The sequence below is a fragment of the Xyrauchen texanus genome, chromosome 26 (assembly GCF_025860055.1).
Source record: "Xyrauchen texanus isolate HMW12.3.18 chromosome 26, RBS_HiC_50CHRs, whole genome shotgun sequence".
Taxonomy (NCBI): Eukaryota; Metazoa; Chordata; class Actinopteri; order Cypriniformes; family Catostomidae; genus Xyrauchen; species Xyrauchen texanus.
The window spans coordinates 4,570,735-4,588,205 of NC_068301.1; the positions used below are offsets into that span (position 1 = coordinate 4,570,735).

Here is a 17,471-nt window from a genome sequence, read left to right on the forward strand (position 1 = left end):
TATTAGGAACACTTTGGTCCTAATAAAGAACCTGACGTGGTCTTCTGCTGTTGTAGCCCATCTGCTTCAAGGTTCGACTTGTTGTGCATTCTGAGATGCTATTCTACTCACTACAATAGTACAGAGTGGTTATCTGAGTTACCGTAGCCTTTCTGTCAGCCATTCTCCATTGACCTCTTCCATCAACAAGCTGTTTCCGTCCACAGAACTGCCACTCACTGGATGTGTTTTGTTTTTGGCACCATTCAGAGTAAATTCTAGAGACTGATGTGCGTGAAAATCCCAGGAGATCAGCAGTTACAGAAATACTCAAACCAGCCCATCTGGCACCAACAATCATGCCACGGTCCAAATCGCTGAGATCAAAATTTTTCCCCCATTCTGATGGTTGATGTGAACATTAAGTGAAGCTCCTGACCTGTATCTGCATGATTTTATGCATTGCACTGCTGCCACATGATTGGCTGGTTAGATAATCCCATGAATAAGTAGGTGTACCTAATAAAGTGGTCGGTGAGTGTATATTAAAGACACAAGAAAAACAAATTGATTACTAAATTTAAAAAAATACAGGAATAACCCATTTGTAAACCTCAACACTGTTACATTTATTTAGCTACAGACACCAAGCATTAAGAATCAATGGGGAAAAGAGTCTATTGTGCAGTGTGTGGTTTCTTTGCACAGATGGTGTGAAACCGACCTATTAGTGATAATAAATCAAATACATAAGAAGGGAAGAGTGATTACATTCTTCATAGATGACACAGTCGCCTCCAGCATGAAGGTATTTTGAAGTTCAGGTCTCATCTAGCTGGTTATAAACGTATTTTCACACACTTGCACACAGGAACAACAAAGATAAGACATTAACTTGCTCAGATAAAGATGTACACTATAATAAAAGTTCACATCGAACCGTTGTGTTACCAGAGAAATGTTCAAGTCTGATATTGGTACATTGGTATATTTTATTTTCATAATATGAAACAAAGCACAAAAAAAGTAAAGAGTATTTAAGTGAGTGTAGAGCACATTATGATTTGAAATTACCAAAGTTGCTAAACAAAACATTGGCAAAATATTGCCTACTCCATATTGCCGACTCCCAACAAAAACCCAAACATCTTCAATCAATACAAACTAATAGAGGCACCAAATGTTCCATGACAAAGTCTCTTCGACTCTTATCTGTACTGTAATGCCAGCACAACTTCTGATATGTGCATGTTTTTAGCTTTTGCTATTTACACATGAGAACTTTCTGAATTGAATCAAGTTTAATTGGTGATGATCACATTCTTTAGGACATTTTATAAGTTAGCACTTATGAAAATGGGAACATACACCAAAGGGTGTGTACTTTTCTGTTCTGCATAACAAATGTCAGTTAAGGCACACAGTGCCAACACATTTAATCTACATGGTGCTGCAAATCAAACACAGAACCACAATTGATAACACTCAGACATACACAAAATATGTTTTTCCACAAATATATCTGTAAATATAAATGTATAATGTCATCATCATCATATATGTTGAGAACACTTTTTGTCATAATTATGACAAACCTGAATATTAAACTCTTGAGAACTATAGCAACAAGGAAAACACCCTGTTGGTTAATACAACCAATGGTGAATTTACAATAGTTGTAGACAAAACACAATCCAAATATCAACTTTTTAAATGTTTGTGTCCAACAGTCAGTCCATTGTTTAAAATGTAATTAAAATATGCCATTGTCTCTATTTTTAAAAAACGTATTGAAAACATTTTGAACATCAGTGTGTCCTACTGACGTTTACTGCATTTTGTTTTCTTTGGCACCTGTTAAGCAGCATCTTAGGCATGCTAGTTTTTGTAAATATTTCAAAAAGTAATTGTTAAAATGGGAAAAATAAAATCAAAGCTAAAATGCAACTATGCAAAGCAAGATTTTGAACAAAATAGAACCAAGCTACCGACAACATCCATCGTTTTGGTTGAAGCTGGGACTAAATGCTTAAATTAGTCATACCTTGTTAGGACACTCTCTGTGCCAAAGGTTTACTCTTATTATTTTCAAGTCTTTTGGATAAGTCTTAACAATAGATGTTTATAAATCCCTATCCTGAGACTGAAGGGTCAAAATCTCTGCGGCAAATCTTTGAGGGTCGAGGAGATTGGGGAACATATCCATAGCCCTGTCCACCAAACGTGCGTTGAAAATTGCGAGCAACTTCTTCCTCACTTGCTCCCTTTCGGACCATTGAGGATTAGGGTTGGAATGGGACCAGTGTCCTTGTCCTCGCTCTCCCTGCATGGCAGTGTGGGACGCTGGTGGATAGCCACCATAATGGTCGGACCAGTAACCCTGGTGGGTCGGAGGCCCCCTACCGTGTGGAAATGAATACTGTGACATGTTGGCTGGAGGGTAAACTGGGCCTCCTCCATATGAGTGGTAACGGGGTTGACCGTAACCCATATGTTCTGGATTTGGCAAGTTGGAGCCCATGCTGTGGTGCTGATTGGCTCCATTGGAGCTCAGAGATTGGATGGAGCAGCAACTGCAGGGCTGGCTATTGGTTGGAACATAGCGGTGCTGCCCACTGCTGGATTTTTTGGACTTCTTGTGGTCAGTTCCGCAGTAGCGGTCAAACTGGTGGGCTTCAGGGGAATGACATTCATAAGAACCCAAGCCAGAATCCAAACGCACCTTTGAACTGTTAGGAAAAGAATCCAGACTTGTTAGGGAATGGCGACTACTACGGTCTCTCTTTGAGGTAAACTTCTTCTGAGAGAGCTGGGGGACGCCTTTGATGACAAGTACGTTTTCACTGGCGTAACTCTTTTTGAGAGATCCAGATGGGTCTAGAGATAGTTTCTGTTCCATAACGTCCTCTAGAGATGGACTTTGACTGGAACCAAGAGAAGCTGAATGTGTTTTGTGTGGTGTTGCTGAAATTTTGGCTTTGTCTCGCAGCTCGTCGGCTAGGGCACGCTGGGATTGCTTGGTTCGCTCTGGGTGGTGAAACTTACATTTGATTCCATAAGTACACTTCTTTCCTGCATTGAAAATAGAGAAGGGTTTAATTCCTGTTCACAAAATCGAACACGCACCAAATTTGAAATGGTTGTTCGTTACCGTACGTAGCTTTCAGTGTCAATCATTCCAGAAGTTTAAAAAAAACTGTGTTCTCACCGTAAGGACATGGCAGTTTCTTAGCTACACGTGGAGTCTTTCTCAGAAAGTTGTCAAGGGTGGGACCATGTCTACCCAAAGGGTCATCCGGAGGCATAAATCTATGCAAAAGCAACATCACTGTGATCCAATGTCTATCACAAATGACAATAGGCATTCGTGACTAATGATTCCTAGACAAGAGTGCAATGCCACTTACTTATCATTGACGAACGAGTACATTAGAAGCCTCTCCTCGATGAATCGCTTCCACTCAGGACGTTCTCCCTGCAGATCTCGGTATGTGTCATTGGATACAATGATGCCATCAGAATCATACGCTAGCTTCACGATAAAACGGTCGTCATAGCAAACCACCCGTTTTCCGGCCACCCTTCTGGACGGCGTGAACACCAAGAGTTTCCTGCGCTCCAATTCCCGCAGAATGTGTTGATCTAAATAAAAAATATATAGAAATAACTAAATAAATGGTAAATGGTCTGCACTTATATAGTTATGAGTTATATAAATTATGCCACATTTAGCTGTCAATTTAAATAAACAGTTCACCCAAAAATGGAAATTCAGTAAACGTTTTGTCAACACAATGGCAGTGAATAGTGCATCACTGTAAAGCTTAAAAAAAGGCATACAATTAAGGTTTTAGTTAGAAACAACCCGCAATTTAAGTCCATTTTTGGGTGATCTGCTCCTTTAACGCTTTAAAATAATTTTCTGGGTTCCATTTAACAAGTTTAAGGTACAAGTTAAGCTCAATCGATAGCATTTGTGGCATAATGTTGATTAACCCAAAAATTTATTTTGAAAATGTATTTCGGCACTTACAATAAAAGTGAATGTGGGCCAATCCATAAATATTAAAATAAAACATTATGCAAGGGCTTTTATAAAAATTATAAGCTTCACATTTCTGCCTTTAAATCCACCAAAAATTGGCCCCATTCACTTCTATTGTAAGTGTCTCGCAAATTCTGGAAAATTTGCGACTCGTTATTTTCACATGCAAATGAGCTTTCGCAACTCTACAGTGTCGCCAAAGGTTTGCTGCAGGTTCACCACTACTGGTGAAGAGCTAAAAAACTTCTGCCAAACATTTGTGGTGAATCGCAAGCTCATTTGCATGTGAAAATTTATATTTACGGCAAGTTTGTCAGAACTCCAGATGTTTTGAAAGGGCTTAATATTTGCATTTTTTCACACTATATTTTGTGGTAATCAACATTACAGCACAAATGCTGTTGATTGAGCTTAACTTGAATTGAACCTGGAATGTAACTTTAATTTAGTACAATTAATAAAAATAAAATATTAATAATAATAATGTGTACTGGGGGCCTGGGTATCTCAGCGAGTAAAGACGTTGACTACCACCCCGTGAGTCGTGAGTTCGAATCCAGGGCGTGCTGAGTGACTCCAGCCAGGTCTCCCAAACAACCAGTTGGCCCGGTTGCTAGGGTGGGTAGAGTCACATGGGGTAACCTCCTCGTGGTCGCTATAATGTGGTTCTCGCTCTCAGTGGGGCACATGGTGAGTTGTGCATGGATACGAGTAGCGTGAAGCCTCCACACGCGCCATGTCTCCACGGTAACGTGCTCAACAAGCCACGTGATAAGATGTGTGGATTGACGGTCTCAGACGTGGAGGCAACTGAGATTCGTCCTCCACCACCCAGAGGACTTAGAGCACATTGGGAATGGAAAATAATAAAAAGTTGCACAAAAGTTGTTGAGAAGTGGGGGTGGGGGGGGCAGCTCTCCCTATGGCCAGTCCGCCCCTGCTGTGGACTGTAGGCTAGTGACTATCTAAAGCATTGTATTTAATGTCTATTCAATACTTTACTCATCTGCCACATCAGTGCAATGCCTTTGAATTATCTTCATTTTCTCAGCAAATATTGATATACAGTATGTCACTATTTGTGATTAATGTGATTCATTAAACAGTGTATCATGTAATTCAGTTGCATTTTTTAATTGACTAGTCACAATACTCATTGTATATTCTGTTGAAGTCAAATAACGCCTTTCTGGTAGTCAGCAACACTTTCTGGCCAATTGGGAAAGAACTGCTCAAGGTAAAAGCATTCATAGCATGTGCCAATATTAACACATCAACAGTTTATTTTAGGGGAAGAAAGAATTCAAACACAGTTATGCAATGTTTGCGTAGTAAAATGCCAACCGACAAATCAACATTACAACTGTTACATCTGTTGGTTGCACAGGATTATCGTAAAAAACAGAAGGAAGCATTATTTCCCCCAAGCTGGTTCAAATTGTGGAATATTTGGCAAACATACAGATCAAACAAGAAGGAACGACTTACCAGCCGAACAAATCAGTCACCATTAGCAAAGCATTATTCATTGTGTTGTAATGAGGCCTTTATTATGTTTCAAGGAAGTCATTTATCAAAAATCCCCTGTACTTACCAAATTATATTATTACGACATGCTTCTTTCTGATAAAATGTGGGGTTTTCCGCAAATGTCCGATTTATGGAATTCCATTCTTTGAAATCTGATTTTCCATTTTGATTTTTCGATGATATGGCCATAAAACAAATATAATGACTTCTAAAGCCACTTTTTGAAATGTCTATTTAATAATTTACATTTACATTTACATTTATGCATTTGGCAGACGCTTTTATCCAAAGCGACTCACAGTGCACTTATTACAGGGACAATCCCCCCGGAGCAACCTGGAGTTAAGTGCCTTGCTCAAGGACACAATGGTGGTGGCTGTGGGGTTTGAACCTGTGACCTTCTGATTAACAGCCCTGTGCTTTAGCCACTACGCCACCACCACTCCCATAATTCACTTATTTACAACAATAATGTAGTCTAATGTCTTTGAATTATCTTTATTTGTCTTTTTGTCTTTTCAGCTAATATTGATATATGCAATTAACGTAATTAAAATGACTTTTGTTCAACGTTCATACAGACATGCTCAAGCAGCGTATAATATAGCATGTCTGCTAGTCTACGTGTCATTTGTTTGATTCTTTTATTTTCCCCCAGGACTGCAGATATTTTAAGTTAGCAGGAATTGTTCTTGACACCCGGTGTATTCCCTTCTCCTCACCTGTAATGGGTACGTCTGGCCGTGGCTGCTCTTTTCTCCAGGAAGGTACAAACACTGTGATATCAACGTGACCTCGCTCCAGGAAAAAGTTCACTGCTAGTTGAATTCCTAGACAGGAGAAAACTTCCTTGTTCCCGTGGCTAAAAGACAGAATTAGATAGAGGTTCGGGTCAGTATGATTAATAAATGTTTATTAATGCAGTACATTTTGAGATCTGTAACTTATTAATTATTATGCCTGTGTTATAATCTAAGGAAGTATTTCTATACTTTCAGAAACATACTCTGGTCAAGCTCAAGCACTTAATTTCATGTATCTTGATTATTTACATAACGACAAAAAGATGAACAGGATGCCAACCAGGATGTACATTAATAAGTAGATTACAACAATATTGTAAGAAAACATATTTGACATTTTTTGTCTGAAAATGTTCGATTAGAGGAAGGAACGGTGTAATATTTGTTAAGTGACGACGTTAGAAGCACCCAGGGACATACCAAATTATTTTAAATTCTCCTCATGTTCAATTAAATGTGATAGTGTAATAAAAGTTACAAAATTGTTAGTTTAAAAGGACTGTTTTAGGTTCATACAAGTTAAGCTCATTTGACAGCAAAAACCAGCCAGGCACTTACAATGGAAGTGAATGGGGCCGGTCGATCAATATTCAAATACACACAGTTTCAAAAAAGGTTTAGGCACAAGGATAAACATTATATGTGTTAAAGGGATAATTCACCCAAAAATTAAAATTCACTCATTGTTTACCCTTGTGTTGTTATTTAAATCTAATGTATTATTTAGTGAAAATGTTCTCTGTCTGTTGATCTCCTGTGTGCGTGCGTTCATGATAGCGCATAAGAGTAACAGTTCAAGCAGCGCCCTCACAACATTGGGGCGTTCAAGCAAAAACTTGTTTAGTTTATCTAAAAACAGGTCCTCCACATCGAAAGTGACAACAGAACACAACACAACTGCACACAAAACAGAGACCAGAACTTACTAACCATATCTGAAGAGTTTGTAGTCAAAGAACTGATGCATTGCTATGCCCAGCCTTATTTTTAGGAGTTACCGCGTGATGCCAAAAATAGAAAACAACCGATAGAATACACCGACGCTCGTCACTGCTGGTTAGGACAAAAACTTGGATTACCATAGAAAATTTACGTTTTATCGTGTGTTTTTTGTCATCAGGTTTGGACACGGTGTGACTGTGGCTGCCTGTAGCCTCCTCCATGTTTCTGTTTGATTTCAGAATTCTCCGTTCCAAAAAATAAGGCTGGGCATAGAAATGCATCGATTCTTCGACAACAAACTCTTCAGGCGTGTTTAGTAAGTTCTGTTCTCTGTTTTGTGTGCAGTTGCTGTTTTTGATAAACAAAACAAAGTTTTGCTTGAATGCCCCAATGTCATGAGGGCGCAGCATGAACTGTTGCTCTCATGTCCCATCATGAACGCATACAGGAGACTAACGGACGGTCAACAGTTTCACTATTTAATACATTCAATTTTGGTTTGTTTCACACCAAACCTTATCGTATGCTTTCATAACAATCATGAGTCACATGGAATAATTTATTAGACTTATGAATTATACATTTGTGTCCTTTTGAAGCTTGAAGAGGTGGTCACAATAAACTCTGTACTGTAACCGTAATTTCTCATTATTGTTTTTTTGTTGTCGTTTTTGCTTTTAGTAAACAAGGCAGAAGTCAAAATTATTTTTGCACCAATCAACATTGAGCACAAGTTGCATTGAACTCAGAACATTCCATCAATATTTGATCCAATATAAGCACATTTAATTAGGACTGCATAGTATAAATGAACCATGCCCACTATATGAGATTTATTTAGTCAAAAAGAGAGGCTTTTTTGTAACTTAAATATGTACTTTCAATGCCGTGAAAGAAACATTTGGAAAACTCTGTTACATTTACAGTGTCTATTACAGTGTCTATTTACACTAAGTGCAACTTGTTGGCATGGGCTATTTACACTAACTCCACCCACCACTGTTCAGACCAAACTCAAGACAGCCACGACAGATTTATTTGGGGTCAACTGCTGATCAAATGAAGGTGGGTATACCATGTTTAATTTTGTGGTTACTATGATTTTACTAGAAAAACACCATGGTGATAATATGGTTACTGTAGTAAAACCATCATTAATTTTTGTAAGGTAGATTTAGGAGTAGGTGTGGGGCAGAGGTACACAATTGGCAGACCTTGGTCCCGGTCCAACAACGTAAGATGGCTTAGTAAAGGCAGGGTGTTGGAACGCTTTTGGTCCATACGAAAAGAAATATCAGCTTTCCTAGTACAGCTCAAGAGTCAGAAGGCAACACAGTTTTCACTTTTCTTGCAAGACGAGAGCAAAATGGATATTGTTGCTTTTTTGGTAGACATCACATCACACCTTAATGAGCTCAACGTGAAACTACAGGGCAAGAACAATTCAGTTTGTGATTTGATGACAGCCTTCCTGAGGAAACTAAGAATTCAAGGAAGATCTTCAAGGAGACTATGCACACTTTCCAAAAGTGTAGGAACAGATTCAGAGTGAGAGAAATGCTTCTCCTCATGTTGACTTCATAGATAAGCTGATTGAAAACTTCAGAAATCACTTTGACAGATTCAGCTTTGGACAACAGCTCCTTATTCTCATTCCTCATCATAGATGTCAGGGGATTTTCAAAGGAGGTGTTCAAGTGGGCACATGCTGGATCTCTAGAGATCAGTAATTGATCTTCAAGCAAATGTTGCACTAATGGCACTTTTCCACTGCACGTTACGGTTCGACTTGCCTAAACTCTACTCACTTTACTTTTCTGAGCTTGCATCAACGGGGGTGGGATTATAGGCTGATCGTCATAGTTGCGCCGCCTCTACTGCTGTGACATCATCTTAAACACGACATAAACTGACCAAAAAAATAACACGACCGCTAGCTGTTAGCTACTAGCTCATTGTGCTTCATAAAGCAGTTGTTGCATGGTGATTTTTTTACACAAGTGTATCAGTTAAATTGGCTGGTTGTTTTAGAAACTTCCAGTAGCTGGTCAACTAAATAAAGTGAAGCTTTCAAGCTGAGTTTAGAGTTAACGTAACAAAACGTACCATCCTCCATCATGGATCAACGCCCGTCAAGGGCACTCTCCCTCCCATTGCTCACCGGTTTAGATAGCGTCCATTTGGTTGAACCACTTCCACTTTTCCTTGATGGTTCTGTAGTCACTTTTATGTATTTTTATCTTTTCCCTCCAGTGTTGGTAGGTCCGGTGGTAGCTTTCACAATTTGAAAGTCACGTAAACAAATGATACTGCTATCGCTGTTACTAACTTTAAAACTAGCGAGTTGATGTCACGTGTCGGAAATCCAGTGACTCTGGTAGTGACGATTCTCCCTGACCAATCACAAGATGGTGATCTGCAGGATTTTGACGTCACATTTAGTATCGGCTTGGCTCGCTTGGAACCTCGACCAAGGTGGTACTAAAAAAGTATCAGGTACCAGGTACTATCCAAAAGAAAACCCCAAAAAAGCAAGCAGAGTCGAGTTCAGTCAAGTTGTAATGTAAAGTGGAAAAGCCCCAGAAGAGAGCACTTTCAACTAACTGATCGTGACACTTTCTGGCTGTAGGCTGTGTCTGAGACTGTAGGTCTAACCAATGCAGCACTACACACCTTGACCATGTTTGGCTCCACATACAGTTGCGAGTCTTCTTTCGCCAATATGAACACCATTAAAAATAAGTACCGTTCTAGACTCACCAATGAGCACCTACATATGTGCATGAGAATGGCACGGACTCCATTCCAGCCAAGGTTCAAATTACTGGCAGGGCAAGCAAAAGCCCATTTCTCTCACTAAAGAAGAGAGATGGAGAAGTGAAGTGGGCGAGAGTAAGAAAAATAAATATTAAACCTGTGTCTTATTTGTTCAAAAATCAAAGAACTTTTTTCAGAAACAGGCACTGCTTGAAATGAGGACAATTGTGATAGGCCTACTTTTATTTATGATTAGCCTGCATATATATATTTTACCTCATGTTGTCTGTATTGAAAATGTGCAATAAATATTGTTGAAATGTTACTGCAATGTAGTGCTTTGTTTATTGGCTATACCTATACATACTAGCTTTATTTAAATACAAATTGAATTACAAATATATTACAAGACTGCATTTAAGGCTAATAATTGGTGTAAATTGGTGGTCGATCGATATGGGGTTTTCAATGACAAATGCAAATACCAATATATAGAGAACAGGATGGCCAATAGAAATGTTGATAAACATAAACAACGGCAAATCAGATGTGCACAAAATTTCAAAAGTGAAACTAACTAATTTTATGCAATATTTGCAAAAATTCCCATAAACGTGAAAAGAAAACAGAAAGTGTTGACTATCCATGGACAAATGTTTCGGTAGATTTGGGAACGTACACAAGGGAATGGTAACACTTCTGTTAATCGGCCAAGCGAGCACATCGGCCGATGCTGATAATCGACAAAATGGCCAAATATCGGCCAATTCATCGGCTTGGCTGATATATCGGTCTTTCTCTAGTGTAAATAAAATTGGATGAGACGACAGTCCAAATCCAAGCAGCTATCTACTTAGAATGCAGAAAACAGACAGATATTAGTGGGTGTGAGAAAACTGTCTATCCTTAGCCTATAATTAAAAGAGCAAGTCTGATTTATGGAAACACAAAAAAACAAAGACGGGTAGAGCACTAGAACACTCCAACCAGACACAATGTTGCAATGCTGTCTGGCCTGTTCTGCTACACAGCGTTCCTCTTACAAACGTTCTGCTTCAGGATAGTAAGGGAAGGATAACGGCTGTGATTTGCATATTAAGAGTATTTGCATACTGGAGTGATGACAGCTACGAGAGCCTGCAGGCGCAAATCTGGACTCCACTTGCAAATGCAGGAGAAAACTAAGAGAGAGGGTTATTAAAGGGTAAGGAAAAAGTTCTAAAAGGAGATGTTAAATAGATAAGAACAACCACAATATGTTCTTGTAAACATATCTGAAACATCTTCAAGTAACACCCTGATTTCCTAGTATGACATTTGATATAAATTTGTTTGGAAAGATTCCAAATAAGCCTTCAGGAAATAACATGTCTTGTTTTCTCCAATGAACAGCCACTGTTTGTCCATTGTCTTGGTAACATGCTAGGCACAACAGTTCAAGAAAAAAAACATTATGCCTCCTTTGTAATCTAAAGAAACACACTTTGTTCTAATGTAAAATATTTCCAACGGAATGTTTGCACATCTACACTAATCCGTTTTCATTTGAAAACTCGGTTTCGTAATGTCATCGTTTTTCAAAGTAAGCGTTAATGGATAGTGTTTTTCGAAATGCTCAGTATTGAAGAACTAATTCTCGGTTGAGGAAAAGGGCATTCTAGTGTTGAAGAAAGTCGTGGATGTAGAGAAAATAAGAAACTTGTTAGTGTGGACCTTATTTGTGGATAATATTCCCAACAATGGATTTTTATATGGAAAGCCTTCCTATCATCTTGTTAGAAAAAACATAAATTGCCTTCGGATCAAATTTTGTCAAACCTAAACTGTCCTGTAAAACTTATAAAACAAATTTAAATTTGTAACATGGGTCGTTGAACAATAAGGTTGTCCGAGATGATAAAACATAAAAATATTGTACAAATCTCGGTTACGACGCATTTATAAAGTTCGTAGAAATGTCATTTGTCATGGATAATGTTTTCGAAATGCTCAGTTTTGGTGCATTTTGTACTGTAGAATGGGCAAGGGGTTGTCTCTTCACGGACCGGGAGGGGGATGTCAGAAGTTTCTTGGGGGCGAAAGGAAAATCTAGGGGGGCAATGCTCTCCCTAGGCACCCTTTAGGCTTGCCATGATTTAATGACAAGCTGGTCAACCATCAAGTAAAAGGTATTAAAATAACTTATTAATTAATTTTAAACATATTTTTTCAAGGTAAAGACAATTTTCTACAAATATAATGAATATTTGAGACAATAATATCAAGATGTTTGCTTGAGGGTTACTCCATTTGACCTAAATAAAATTTTCCATTTTATAAAAATGTCAAAATATCAGATGTTTTAAAAAGCACACAATCATGAGGGTCTAAAGAGGACCTCTGTTTTTTTGTTTTGTTTTTTGACACATTAAATGGCAACTTGGCAACCTACATGTTGGTTACACCCAGTACCGCCACTCCCTACATACTACGCAGTATGCATAGGGCAGCAACTCCCTAGGAGGGCAGCAGAAAGTCCACCGGCTGCCCTTTCTCGCACATTATACATTATTCAAGGACCCGAAAGCAGTTGCAGAACACAGACAATCGCTTCACGCGAACCCCTAACCCCGTTTTTTAAGAAATAATAATAAAAGATTATCCCAAACTACTTATGCGAACATTTATTTTTTTTGGTAACACTTTAAAATAAGGTTCCATTCGTTAACATTAGTTAATGCATTAAAAATATTAGTTGATAAAAATAAAACTGTTCATTTTTAGTTCAGAGTGCATTAACTAATGTTTACATATTCGACTTTTGATTTAAAAATGTACTATATGTTGAAATTAACATTAACTAAGATTATCAGCACGTCTGGTCTTTAATGAGCCAAAGAGAGCACATGTTACACGACTCCTTGTCTCCATACAGAACAGTCACTGGTTCTGCTCCAGCATACCTAAAATCATATCTGCAGAACTACTCGCCCACCAGAAGCCTGTGGTTGGCTAAGGAACATCGCCTTGTTGTACCAACACAAAACACTTTCCCGAACTTCCGGCTTCATCATACCACATTGGTGGAATGACCTTCCCAACTCCATCAGTGAAGCTGACTCACTTTCTGTCTTCAAAAACGGCCAAAAAACGCATCTTTTCCATGAGCACTAAACCAGTCACTAAAACAAAAATAAAAATGTTGTTGCACTTTAATTTGTTTTGAATACTACTGTGAAACTTTTATACAGCAATTTTGTACCACTGTCTCCTTGAGATGAATTACAACAGTAAGTTGCAGCTCAAAACGTAGGTTAAAAGCGTCTGCCAAGGGAATACATTTATGTAGGTCCCCCTCGTGCCACCAAAACAGCGCCAACCCACATCTCAGAATAGCATTCTGACCACAACTGTACAGAGCGGTTATCTGAGTTACCGTGGACTTTGCCAGTTCAATCCAGTCTGGCCATTCTTTGTTGACCTCTCTCATCAACAAGGCGTTTCCGTCCACAGAACTGCCGCTCACTGGATGTTTTTTTGTTTTTGGCACCATTCGGAGGAAATCCCAGGAGATCAGCAGTTACAGAAATACTCAAACCAGCCCGTCTGTTGCATTAATTGCATGTATGATTGTTGGTGCCAGATGGGATGTATTCAAGTAATTGTTTAGTGTAAATTGCATTATTATTGTATTTTTTAAAAACTTAATAGATCTGGACCAAAACTAAAAAAAAAATAAGCATCACATTGACCAATTTACCTACATAACATTTACATTTATGCATTTGGCAGACGCTTAACTCCAGGTTGCTCCGGGGGGATTGTCCCTGTATTTAGGGCATTGGAAGTCACTTTGGATAAAAGTGCCTTGCTCAAGAACACAATGGTGAAGGCTGTGGGGATCGAACCAGCAACCTTCTGATTACCAGTTCAGTGCTTTAGCCCACTATGCCACCACCACTCCAACATACATAATACACAATCAACATAATAGAGCCATGCCAACCACTAATACCCCATTAAATAATAAAATTGCATCCTCCCAAAAAGTATAAAGGTAAAATAACCATATCACCTAATGACAACTGTATGCAGAAGAATAAATATACTGGACAGACATTTCTCTAAAAAGACTTCATACTTCATCACTTTCTTTTATGTATCCTTTGTACAGTAAACTCACCTCATTGCTACATTACTTCCATCAATAACAATTGGCCTGAGGGCATCGTCATCTTCTGCCAGCTCTTCCGGTGCCGTAGGCATTGGCGGAGCGATATGACTGTGTGTCTGGGAAGTTCGGGTTTTACTGGTACCATCCCCACGTGGAACCAGCACTGGGGAGGCTGTGGGTTCCAATTTGTCCTCTGATTCCCCACCAGCCTGTATCAGCTCCCCCAGAACTTTGTTGGTGTCTGCATTGAGACCGAGTTTCAGAAAAGCAGCTTGAACTTGCGTTAGGGAAAACCCCAGTTTGAGGAACAAATCGAGCTGTGCCTGAAATTCAGACCCCAGTTCAGAGGCCTCATCTGGAGTCGGGCAGGGCTGGGGTGGGTCCATTCTGTCAATGCAGGAAACAGGAGGGTTGTATACAGCAGTGGGTGCTGTTACCCATGTGTTGGTGTGGTTCTGGTAAGAGCTGTGAGATGAGCTGGATTGTTCAGACCAAACAGAATCCAAGAAAAGTGGTAACGAGGGGATGGTGCTAATTTCAGCACTCATCTCTTCACTGCAAAAAACTTCCTTGTCAGTCACCTGTTTATAAATAATCATGTTAAGATTCATTTATTTACAACCTCAGATAACAATGACATTTCTAATCTTCTTAAGGGATAGTCCACCCAAAATAGAACATTTGTCATCATTTATGACTCTCGTTCTTTATTGGAACAACAAAAGGAGATGTTAGAAAGCAGCCTCAATCATCATTAATTTTTATTGCATATGTTTTTCCATTCAATCAGTTGAAATAACTACTTTACACAATACCTGTATAAGTCAATGAACTGTCATTACAGGGCCTAATAACACTTATCCATGTTTGCTTTTTCCACTTTGTCCCAAAAATCACAAATACTTCATATTATTAACAGTATGACATAATCTTGTTTAAAACATCCAATTAATTAGTTTGAATAGTTTTAACATGAGATGATGGATCAGAAGCCATTTAAGTAAATGCTATAATATTAAAATCTAATTAAAAGACTCACACATTATTTTGTATTTATTTTTTATTAAATAAGTAAAATTTTATTGTATCTATTTTCACTAACATCAATAACCAAACCTTTAAAATCAAATAAATACATATATTTATTCAATAAATTAATTATTTTAATCTCTTCTCACTGACATCTGTAGCTAAACCTTTGCCATAAAATAAACCTAAACTTTTGAATGACATTAAATCATATGTTGAACAGAAAGACACATCTTTAGATTATAAAACTTCCGATTATAATCATTATAATTAAAGTCTTTTATTCTATATATTTACTGCGCGCTCCCGCATACCAGCGCATGAACGCGCTTTGAACTACACTTTGTTTCTAAATGTTTTAAATAACATATCTACACTGCAACACAATATAAGTAGCTATTAAACTTCTTAATAGTATTACAAATGTCAATTTAGCCCACCGAAACTACTGTTTTCTTTCCTTACTGTACAAGTCGTATGAAGATAAAAGCAGGATTAAAGCCATACTAACCTTTAGTTTAACATCTGTTCTCCGTGTGTGTCAACGATTAGAGCTGCTGTCTCTTTGTAACGGAGTTGATAAAGTTAATCAAGTTGATGGGTTTCGTCCCTGTTGAGCTCAAAGCAGCAAAATATCGGAGTATATTGAATCGACACACCTTTATGTTGGGAAAGCAACACTAGGAAGTAAGTCACGCACGTTCTGACGTCACATGAGCCATTTGTTCCATCGGATCAAAACATTTCTTTTTTTTTTTTTTTATTCTATTGTTATTATTCATGCTATATTTCTTGTATCTTCTGTTTGTTATTGGATTATTTGTGATATAAAAAAAATAAAAAATAAAAACATTTCTACCTTTTGTAATCACATTTCGATTATAATTTGTTATACATATGTGTGTGTGTGTTTTTTACACATACATGAGAAATTATATTTTAAGAAAACAAAGATAGTAAGGGCCCTGCGATGGACTGGCGACCTGTCCAGGGTGTCCCCCGCCTTTCGCCCAATGTTAGCTGGGATAGGCTCCAGCCCCCCGCGACCCTGTACCCAGGATAAGCGGTTGACGATGGATGGATGGATGGATGGAAGAAAGATAGTAAGGGTTTTTATTAACCTCTATAATTATTATTTTTTCAATCCTCCAGACTATATATATATATATACATACATATACAAACATACACTGGCTGCCAAAAGTTTGGAATAATGTACAGATTTTGCTCTTTTGGTACTTTTATTCACCAAAGTGGCATTCAACTCATCACAATGTATAATCAGGACATTAATAATCAGAAAAACTACACACAAAAAAAATAAAAAAAATTAAAAACTTAAACTACTTCAGAGTTCTCAGGTGACATTTCACCCCACACTTCCTGTAGCACTTGCCCCTGAGTCTTCTCTTTACTGTTGCACATGAAACTGGTGTTGAGCAGGTAGAATTCAATGAAGCTGTCAGCGGAGGACATTTGAGGCGTCTATTTCTCAAACTAGAGACTCTGATGTACTTATCCTCTTGTTTAGTTGCACATCTGGTCTTCCACATCTCTTTCTGTCCTTGTTAGAGACAGTTGTGCTTTATCTTTGAAGACTGTAGTTACACCTTTGAATGAAATTGTCAGTTTTTGGCAATCTCAAGCATTGTATAGCCTTCATTCCTCAAAACAGTGATTGACTGATGAGTTTCTAGAGAAAGCTGTTTTTTTTTTTGTTGTTGCCATTTTTAACCTAATATTGACCTTAAGACATGCCAGTCTATTGAATACTGTGGCAACTCAAAAACAAACACAAAGACAATGTTAAGCTTCATTTAATGAACCAAATATCTTTCAGCTGTGTTTGATATAATGGAAAGTGATTTTCTAGAACCAAATTATCAATTTATCATGATTACTCAAGGATAAGGTGTTGGAGTGATGCTGCTGTCTAGATTTGATCAAAAATGACTTTTTTAAATAGTGATGATGCTGTTTTATACATCAGTAATGTCCTGACTAAATTTTGTGATCAGTTGAATGCCACTTTGGTGAATTAAAATACCAATTTCCTTCCGGAACAGCAAAATGTACATTATTCCAAACTTTTAACCACCAGTGTGTGTGTGTGTGTGTGTGTGTGTGTATATATATATATATTGTGTTATTATTAGAAATATTATTTATTATAGGTATTTATGATTGACCTCATGACCGAAAGAACTAGGTCGCGAGTACAAGTGGCCGAAAT

At 38.1% G+C, this 17,471-nt stretch overlaps 1 protein-coding gene across 1 annotated transcript; it reads right to left on the reverse strand.

Annotated features, from left to right (window-relative positions):
* Window positions 1–953: 953 nt before the first annotated feature.
* On the reverse strand, window positions 954–15,909 carry LOC127620392 (ribonuclease ZC3H12A-like). The gene is made up of 6 exons (XM_052093617.1): window positions 15,750–15,909; window positions 14,219–14,790; window positions 6,277–6,416; window positions 3,387–3,621; window positions 3,188–3,288; window positions 954–3,051 (listed from the first exon to the last, which is right to left on the reverse strand). Exons 2-6 carry the CDS (start codon window positions 14,755–14,757, stop codon window positions 2,102–2,104), a joined length of 1,965 nt encoding a protein of 654 aa, XP_051949577.1. The 5' UTR covers window positions 14,758–14,790; window positions 15,750–15,909; the 3' UTR covers window positions 954–2,101.
* Window positions 15,910–17,471: the final 1,562 nt, after the last annotated feature.